At 41.3% G+C, this 9,858-nt stretch overlaps 1 protein-coding gene across 1 annotated transcript; it reads left to right on the top strand.

The window, feature by feature from the left end:
• The first annotated feature begins 1,428 nt into the window (after positions 1-1,428).
• On the top strand, positions 1,429-8,605 carry LOC139159911 (zinc finger protein 436-like). Its single transcript, XM_070737366.1, has 6 exons — positions 1,429-1,563; positions 2,941-3,518; positions 3,763-3,880; positions 4,003-4,070; positions 6,315-6,441; positions 7,391-8,605. The coding sequence occupies exons 2-6, from the start codon at positions 3,009-3,011 to the stop codon at positions 8,338-8,340; spliced, it is 1,773 nt and encodes a 590-aa protein (XP_070593467.1). The 5' UTR covers positions 1,429-1,563; positions 2,941-3,008; the 3' UTR covers positions 8,341-8,605.
• The last annotated feature ends 1,253 nt before the right edge of the window (positions 8,606-9,858 follow it).

Below are 9,858 nucleotides of genomic sequence, written 5' to 3'. Positions count from 1 at the left end.
AGTTTAATGACAAGAAAGACCAGGGGAGACTATAGGTTTTTAAAAAGATGTTGGATAATCACTTATCTGAAATAATGTGACTGTATTACTGTAACTTGTTGCTTGTATCCTTAAGATTTTTATTAATATTGATTATTTCCTCATGACCCCTAAGACAATCTTAAATTCTGTACTCATGATTCTTGATAAATGTATACTTTGGTTTATGTACACTGAGAGCATATGCACCAAAGACAAATTCCTTGTGGGTCCAATCACACTTGGCAAATAAAGAATTCTATTCTATTCTATTTTATTCTAATTAAAAATTTAAAATAAATGAAACTTTTCAAATTATTAGTAGGAGAGAATACTTCAGGCTTTCAGCTTCCTTAAAATATTCAAATATTGTTCATTGACAATTCCATTTAAACATGTGCCAGAAATGTGCAACAGCTGCCAAAAAAGCCAACCCGGTTCTAGGCTGCATTAACAGGGATAGAATCAAGATCACGCGAAGTGTTAATACCTCTTTATAAGGCCTTGGTGAGGCCACATTTGGAACACTGCATTCAGTTTTCGTCACCACAATGCAAAAAGGATGTTGAGACTCAAGAAAGAGGACAGAGAAGAGCAACAATGTTCATTAGGGGACTGGAGGCTAAAACATATGAAGAATGGCTGCAAGAACTGGATATGTCTAGTTTAATGACAAGAAAGACCAGGGGAGACTATAGGTTTTTAAGATGTAATGTAGGGTGTCCTGCCTATGCAGGGGGTTGGACTGAAAGGCCTTCAAGTTCCCTTCCAACATTATTATTATTATTATTATTATTATTATTATTATTATTATTATTATTATTATTATTATTATTATTATTATATTATTATTATGTTGTTGTTGTTGTTGTTGTTTCTTAACCACATTTTCCAACATCCTTTCATTAATTGCAGCTAAATCTCTTTTTTCTTCAACCGTCATCTCCAAATCCAAACTAATATTTTCAAACCACTGAAATGTGCATTACTTCTGGCAAGAAAAAAATTCTTTTTACACCAAAGGTTCCTACTAAAATTTGCTGAGGCGTGTTCTCAACTGAACACCAGAATAAAACTCTTCATGTCTCTTATTTATTGTTCCCTTGCAATATTTGAGCTTTGTATTTATTTTTCAGCATCTATTTATTCATTTATTTATTCCCTCCATCTTCATTTGTCCATAATTGCGGCTTGTTTTGAGGTAAAACATTTTTTAACGTCTATACGTTTGAGGTTTCAATTCATTTTGGTACTTTTCTTTTCATGCCTCTTTTTTATCAGGATCTATACTTCAGGATTATTCACATTATTACAGTCTGCCTTTGGTGTTTCCAAACCTCCTTGTCTGAACTCGTTAAAGAAAAAATACAAATCTTAACTTTCCTCAAACTGTCTCCGCCTTCCAAGAGAACTGAGCATGCGCCGGCGTCTTCTCCAAAACAGAAACAGAAGGCGGGATTCCCGAGGCATTTTCCAGCAAAGACTTGAAAAGCTGTTCACCTTTTCTGCGGTCTCCAGTTGTGCTCTCCCCTTACACACACAACTGTGAGTCTTCGGGCGAGTCTTCCTAGCAAACGAAGAGGCTGCAGGGAAATTTTGCACTTGGAGATCAGGGTTCAGGGATGGGGCTTTTCTCCCGCGCTGGAGGCTCTTTGCATGGAGGGGGAGGAGGAGAGATGGTCTTTGCAAAAGAGAGATTGGAGCCTCTAAGTCAGTGTTGACTCCTGGACAGTTTCCCTGCCTATTTCTTGGCTCCGTTTCCAGAAGGGGTTTCCCTCCCCTCCCCCTTCCAAGGACGAGAGAAGCAAGCAGTTGGAGTTCCTCCTGTTAGCTTTGCATGCAAGGCTGCCTCTCCACGTGCGAGGAGCTGGTGCAAGGACGTGTTCTTAACTATGCACGTTAGAAATGATAACAAAGTATCTTTTAAATTATATTAAATATATAAATACAGTATTGTAAATTATATCACATTAAATTATGATTAGGCAGAGAGAGCCATTTGGTTCAAGCACAAGGCTCAGAAACAAGAGCATTTGGCATAAAAGCCTTGATCCCATCCCAGCTCTCAGCCCAATCTGCTTCACAGGGATGTTGTTCTGGGGAAAGTAGTAATGTATAAAAATAACAAGAAGACATAAGAATAAAAAATAATTTTTAATAAAAACTAGGAAGTAGAAATTAAAAATACATGGATGAGGGTCGCCCAGAAAGTAATGCACCACATTTTTCCTCTCAGCCTACAGTAATGGTATGGATGCAAAACTTTAGATATACATTATTGGAATTGTCAGGAGTGCGTGTGTAAATTGTGCATTTATTCAGACAGCGTAGCAGTTTTTTGAAATGGCGTCTGTTTGTGATGTATGTTACAAGCATGTGTCATCACTGAATTTCTCACTGGAGAGAAAGAAATTGTTGGGAACATTCGCCAACGTTTGTGTCGTTTATGGAGAATCTGCAGTCGACAGAAGTACGGTTAGTCGCTGGGCACAGAGGGTGAAGCCATTAGAAGACGGAAATGGCTCCATGACCAAAACAAGGAGTTGTACTGAAAGGGCATACATGACCCTGTGTCTCGCTGGAGGAAGGCCATAGAACGGGACGGAGATTATGTTGAAAAATAGGGAGTGTAGAAGAAACATCATTCTTTCTTGTGTGAAAATTCCATTGTGTTCAATAAATAATTGTTGAAGAAAAAAATGTGGTGCATTACTTTCTGGGCAACCTTCGTAAATGTGTTTTCCAATATTTTGATAGACATTGATCCTGAAGGGTTCACTGCAATATCCCCCATATGTAGGGACAGCAAGCTAAATAATAAGATTTTACCTCCTTCCCAGACCTTGGTGGGTGCAGACATAATTTCTTTACTTAATCTTGCCTTCCCTCTCTTTTCCATTATTCCATTTTTTTCCATTTCAGGTTTCTAAGCTCAAAATACTTTCTGCTTCTTCTGGAATCTTAAGTATCTTGTCTGGGAGGAGAGCTGAATGGCCTTGGAAAATTTGGCCCCACCTCTATCTAACGGAAAAACCTATGAAAATCCTTGGGTCCATTTTGGAGCTGGATTAGAGATCAGAAAGAAGATGGAGGGACAACACCCAGCAGATGCAGAAATTAGAAAAGACTCACCAGCTGCTCAGCCATGGAGCCATGGGAAGAACGGGGCAAGTCCTGGGCGGAAGAGCCACGAAGAGGCTTCCAATAGTCCAGAGGTTCAATGCTGTCACTTTAGAAAAATGCAGTTCCAGGAGGGGAGTCATCCCCGAGGTATTTGCACTCGGCTTCACTACCTGTGTCATCAGTGGCTGCAACCAGAAAAACACACCAAGGCTGAGATGCTGGACCTGGTGCTCCTGGAGCAATTGCTGGCGGTCCTTCCCCCAGAGATGGCAAGATGGGTGCAGGAGTGTGGAGCAGAGACCAGTTCCCAGGCGGTGTCCCTGGCTGAAGGCTTCTTGCTGACCCAGGAGGAGGAAAAGATGAAAGAAGAGTTGCAGGTGGGAAAATGTAACCATGGCAACTCTAAAGAGGATCCCTCTGGATTTGTCAATCCCTTTCTGGCAGAGTTTTCTGGGATTATTAACTCCTAAGGGCATTTGCTCTCTTCTTCCAGAGGATTTGGGGCCATTCTTCCATTCTGTTTCAGCAATGGACATTGGGGTCTTCTAATGTCAAGGTGCAGTATGACAGATAATTTATTTCCATCTGTGTTCTTTGTTTCTCGTACTGCATCATCTCCAGAAATCTGTGGAAGCTGTGACTGAGTATAGAGAGGAGGGGAAAGATTCATTCAGATCTTCTCAAGAGTTGATCTTCAGGGAGAACATCCAGAAAGATCAAAGTCAAGACTCTACGCAAGGTAAGAAAAGCTCTTTCTGTGTGAGGTGAGATTTCAACATTTAGCTGATTCTTTCATTCCACTTTATTGGAGTGTCCCTCTTTAACAAATCTGCTTCCACCGTTTTTTAATCTTTCTCGCAGAGAGTAGAAAGCTGTCCTTGGATTCTTCAGATTCACCTCTTTGTGAAGGAGCTGAAACGCTACTTCAGGTAAGGAGGAAGGTCACAAAAGGCCCCTGGATCAGAAGGCTCCTCCTTCTGTCTCCCAGAGTTTTTCTCACACACCATTACAAAAAAATATGTCCTTTTTTGCCCTTTGAAAAGCATACAGTGGTACCTCTACCTAACAATGCCTCTACTTAACAACCTTTCTAGATAATAACCGGGTGTTCAAGATTTTTTTGCCTCTACTTAAGAAACATTTTCTACTTAAGAACCGAAGCCCAGAAAAATTTCCCTGGAAATTTGAGAGCGGCACAAAGGCCTGGCCAGTTTCCTGCCATTCCCCCTGGGTTTCTCCCTCTGGCACAGTGTATGGGAGGCAGCCTCGCACTGGGTGTATGGGAGGCATGTGCTCCTCCTTGCTTCTTCAGGGACCCCCCCCCCCCCGCTTTTTTAAAGCCTCCGCTTCTTCCTTCAACAGCAACTGTCCTCCTCCTCTTCTTCCTCCTCCTCCCACCCAAATTCTGAGCTTTTATTTCTTTCCTAATGGGTTTGCACGCATTATTTGCTTTTATATGGATTCCTATGGGAACAATTGCTTCTACTTACAAACGTTTCGTCTTAAGAACCTGGTTACGGAACGAATTAAGTTCTTAAGTAGAGGTACCATTGCATTTGGGACGGCCGTCAGCTGGTGATTGTGAATCCCCCATAAGCATATAGAGTTCCATTGCAACCTCTTTTTTAATTCCTCCATGAGGGTGTTGGAGTTGGAGTCCATTAGTCCCTGAGTGGATAAAGTGACCTTTGGAAAACATGTCAGGGGGGTTTTGCCAGTATTTTGCTCTGCCCACTCTAGAAAGAAAAGAATAGAATAGAATAGAATTTTATTGGCCAAATGTGATTGGACACACAAGGAATTTGTCTTGGTGCATATGCTCTCAGCATACATAAAATAAAATATACATTTGTCAAAAATCATGTGGTACGAGACTTAATCATTGTCACATGGGTCAAATAAGCAATGAAGAAACAATATTAATAAAAATCTTAGGATATAAGCAAAAAGTTACAGTCATGGGAGTCACGGACCAGGAGTGGATTTAAGACCCAACTACCAATTAACCAAGAATATTAAAGAATGGGATGCCCTAAGGCTGTGGTGGCGGACCTATGGCAAGGTGGCAAGGTGGCACACGAGACGTTGCCCTAGCTCAGCTCCAACATGCAGGTGTGTGCTGGCCAGCTGTTTTTTGGCTTGCACAGGGGCGTTTTGGGCTTCCAGAGGGCCTCTTTGGGTGGGTGTCTTTTTAGCCTCCCTCAGCTCCACGGAAGCCTTTGGAACCTGGGGAGGGCGAAACATGAGCCTACTGTTGTTCTGGTTTCTGGTAGAAATTTAGCAATTACAAATAACTCTTATTAAATGTATTATTTCATGAATAAAGAAACTCCATTTATTTCTCTGCTCTTCTGGAATTCAAACACATTCCATACAGGCACTTGGTCCGTTATCTCCCGTAGCTTCATCTCTCACATTCCTTCTCCTGCTCCACTTAACAAGATTTATTGTCCTAACAGCATGATTTCTAAAAACAGCAGAACTGAGGGCTAACAACAAAGAATACTTTTTGCTTACTTGAGAGCGGCAAGAAACACCTCCATTTTTCCGTTCAACAACGTTGAAACTCCACCCTTCTTCTCCACTGACCCCCTGACGTGCCAAATACATCACTATAGTATTTAACCCATTCCTCTCCTTAATATCTTCTTCCAGACCTCTGTTCTCTACATTTTTGGTCCCTTCTGAATTTAGGGTTAAACCAGCGAGCGTCTGATTCTCCCTCGCTAGATCCTGAATTCATAGCCCCATCCTGTGGCTGACCTCCCACCTGTTCTACTACCTGTAACCCCAGACACCCCACTAATTCATAAACGCTATCTGAATCCGAGTCCTCAATATCTTCATCATCCTCCAACTGATCAGGAGTATGTACAACAACTGTGCCCACCAGACGTAGGGAAACGGCAATTCCGGTAGCAGGCGGACCCAGACTTTTGGCACCTGAGGGAAAAAAGCTTCGTCATCACTGCCCTAAGGCATTGCAAACACTCCCAACTTCATCAAACATGATTCATTTGGTCCATCAGCCAAAAGTGGTAAGATCTCATTCTGAAATCTGCAGAAGGTACCAATTTTGTTCACGTGATCTCTTTTCCTAAAATTGGTGAAAGAAAACTATAAAGTTATTATTGGGATTATCCATAATTAAGGAAACCTTTGTCCTTGTTCAGGACGTTTTCTCTTTGGTGGACGTGTCCGTGTATTTCTCAGAGGAGGAGTGGTCTCACCTGGACGCTGACCAAAAAGCACTCCATGAAGAAGTCATGCTGGAGAATTCCAGGAATCTGTTTTCTCTGGGTAAGATCCTCTTTCTGTGCTCAGAAATAGAAGAGAGTTAAATGTTATTTCTGGGGAGGGAAATCCTTTATTGACAGTGCATTCAGGAAGCATTCACACACCCCTTCACTGTGTAGAATTTTGTTATACTGCGGCATGAGTCTACAGTTGTTGAAATTCATTATTTTTCTCATTCATCTACTTTTGATACCCAATGATGACAATGATGTGATAACAAAAATTTGAGAAATCTCTGTAAATGTATTAGTTTCTAACCTGGTGTTTTAAGCTTTTGAGCAAACCAACTTTATGGAAGAAAGAAATTTATTGAAAGAAAGGTTGGCAGACTGCCTACCCTGGCTTTTTACCTAAAGAATTTTACCTAAAGTGTTCTGCTCATGAAATACAAAATGCCTATTTCATATAAGATTTTATCAAGCCCCTGAGGTGTAGAGATGGGGGCCAGGTGGAGGATGTGTGTAGCATATGGTGGGAGAGTTTTGCACATGCGGAAGGTAAACCCACCAAGTACCCACGGTTAATCACTATACCTAATTGAAGTCTTCAAGGAAAAACACTGCAGCAGGCTTTCTTGTAAAAATATATTTTATTTTTTTTCTCATCAAAATACTTCTCTAAATAAACTATCACTTTACATTTAACCACTATATCAAACTATCTAAAATACTCTCATATAACTCTTACTACATCCACCACTGCAACCACTAAGCACTAATTACTAACTACAAACCATCCAGCACAAAACCACTCTGTTACAAACCACACCCATGCAAGGATGTTATTCCTATTATATAGGTTACAGCCAATCAGGTTGCAGCACAATTAGCAAAACCTTGATTACATACTGTTATGGTTGACATCAGCCTTTCCTATAGTTACAAACCATTTTGATTTGTAGGTTTTTATTGTTCCTTTTTCTTGCTACAGCTTTTATTTTTTATTTTTCAAGGTTTTAATGGGCAAGAAAACAAGAATTGGAAGGAGGAACACCAAGCAATCCATCTTAATTCTGACAAGAGGATCCACACAGGAGAACGACATTATAAGAGCATGGAGTGTGGAAAGAGCTTTGGCCATAGCACTAATCTTCTTCGACACAAGAGGAGCCACACAGGAGAAAGACCTTATAAGTGCATGGAGTGTGGAAAGACCTTTATTTGTACCACTGGTCTTAATTCTCACAAGAAGATCCACACAGGAGAGAAACCCTATCAATGCATGGAATGTGGGAAGAGCTTTACCTGCAGTATTGATTTCAGTTCCCATAAGAGGAGCCACACAGGAGAAAGACCTTATAAGTGCATGGAGTGTGGAAAGACCTTTACTTGTACCACTGGTCTTAATTCCCACAAGAAGATCCACACAGGAGAGAAATCCTATCAATGCACGGAGTGTGGAAAGAGCTTTACCCATAATAGCGGTCTCTATTTCCACAGGAAGAGCCACACAGGAGAAAGACCTTATAAATGCATGGAGTGTGGAAAGAGCTTTGGCCGTAGCAGTCATCTTCTTCAACACAATAGGAGCCACACAGGAGAGAAACCCTATCAATGCATGGAGTGTGGAAAGACCTTTGGCCGTAGCAATCATCTTCTTGAACACAAGAGGAGCCACACAGGAGAGAAACCCTATCAATGCATGGAGTGTGGAAAGAGCTTTGGCCATAGCAGTAATCTTCTTCGACACAAGAGGAGCCACACAGGAGAGAAACCCTATCAATGCATGGAGTGTGGGAAGAGCTTTGGCCGTAGCAATATTCTTCTTCGACACAAGAGGAGCCACACAGGAGAGAAACCCTATCAATGCATGGAGTGTGGGAAGAGCTTTGGCCGTAGCAATATTCTTCTTCGACACAAGAGGAGCCACACAGGAGAGAAGCCCTATCAATGCATAGAGTAGGGAAAGAGCTTTACTGGTATTGATGGTCTCAGTTCCCACAAGAGGAGCCACACAAGAGTCACATAAAATTTGAAGTGTGGAAATGGCTTTGAAAGGAGTTGTGATCTCACTTTACATAAAAGGTTCCCTTTGGGAGAAAAAAAACCATATGGATCCATGGAGTGAAGAAAGAATTTGTAAGGAGTAAAGCTCTTATTTGCCATAGAAACATCCACACACAAGATAAACCATATGAATAAAGGAAATGAGAAGTAGTGTACCCCAAGGTTCAGTTTTGGGAACTTTACTTTTTAATTTATTCATTAATGATCTGGATGTAGAAGTAAATAGGGAGGTAGCAAAGTTTGCTGACGACACGAAGTTGCTCTGGGTAGTGAAAAGTGGAACTGTTTGTCGGGAGCTCCAGAAGGATCTTTCGAAATTGAGTGAGTGGGCAACAAAGTGGGAAATGAATTTTAATCTAAACAAGTGCAAAGTTATGCATATCGGGATAAAGAACCCCAATTATAGGTACCAACTGATAGGTACCAAGCTTTCTGAGAACCCAAGAAAGGGATTTTGGGGTTTTGGTGGACAGCCCAATGAAGATGTCAACCCAGTGTGCAGCAGCAGTAAAAAAAGCAAATTCCATGCCTGCCATGATTAGGAAGGGAATTGAAAATAGGTCGGCAACTGCTGTATTGCCTCTGAAACCAACGCCTTAGTCTCTTCAGCCTTGAAAGATGGCGTTGAAGGGGTGACTTGATCGAAGTCTATATATTATTATTATTATTTTTAATTAAAATTGTATGCCACCCCTCTCTGAAGACTCATGCATGGGATAGAAAAGATGGATAGAGAAATATTCTTTTCTCTATCACACAATATAGGAGGTGGGGGCACTCCCTAAAGCTCATAGGTAAGAAAGTGAGGAGAAAGGGAAATATTTCTTCACCCAGAGAGTCATTGGTTTATGGAATTCACTTCCAGAAGAGGTCACGACAGCTGTCAGCCTGGATAGCTTTAAAGCAGGATTAGACAAATTCATAGATGCCAAATGTATCTGTGCTTATTGAAATGGATGTCCAAGTGTCACCTCTTTGTTGGTTGAGGCAGGCAGGGTTCCCTTGGGTACCATTTGTTGGGTGTCAAGGAAAAGAACCGTTGTACCTACCTGAACGGTCTTCTCAGTGCACTGGAAGGAGAGTCCAATATGGGTTATTCTCAATCCTATTGGTCGAGACTGAGTTTAAAATTAACATACTATTAGGCACCGCCCCTTGCCTGCCCCCAGTGAGCTCAGTTTTAAAACGAAAGGTAGTATAATCCAACACAATTTTATTGAACCATTATCTATATATATATATAACAATAACAACCAACCAAGCCCAGCTTCCCTGAAACAATCTAATGCTGGGTGGGTTTGGACTCTCCTTCCAGTGCACTGAGAAGACCGTTCAGGTAGGTACAACGGTTCTTCTCCATTGCATCTGGAAGGAGAGTCCAATATGGGATATACCCAAGTTCCAATCAAATGGG

Source organism: Erythrolamprus reginae, chromosome 2 (assembly GCF_031021105.1).
Source record: "Erythrolamprus reginae isolate rEryReg1 chromosome 2, rEryReg1.hap1, whole genome shotgun sequence".
Taxonomy (NCBI): domain Eukaryota; kingdom Metazoa; phylum Chordata; class Lepidosauria; order Squamata; family Dipsadidae; genus Erythrolamprus; species Erythrolamprus reginae.
The sequence above is the reverse complement of the archived record's forward strand: the minus strand, read 5'-3'. Positions and strand labels throughout refer to the sequence as shown.

Bases quoted from the DNA above. Each gene is read 5' to 3' on its own strand.
- LOC139159911 (XM_070737366.1), top strand. From the start codon at position 3,009: ATGGCCTTGGAAAATTTGGCCCCACCTCTATCTAACGGAAAAACCTAT. The intron at 3,881-4,002 runs GTAAGAAAAGCT...TCTTTCTCGCAG, and splicing joins AAGTCAAGACTCTACGCAAG to AGAGTAGAAAGCTGTCCTTG. The intron at 4,071-6,314 runs GTAAGGAGGAAG...GTCCTTGTTCAG, and splicing joins GAGCTGAAACGCTACTTCAG to GACGTTTTCTCTTTGGTGGA.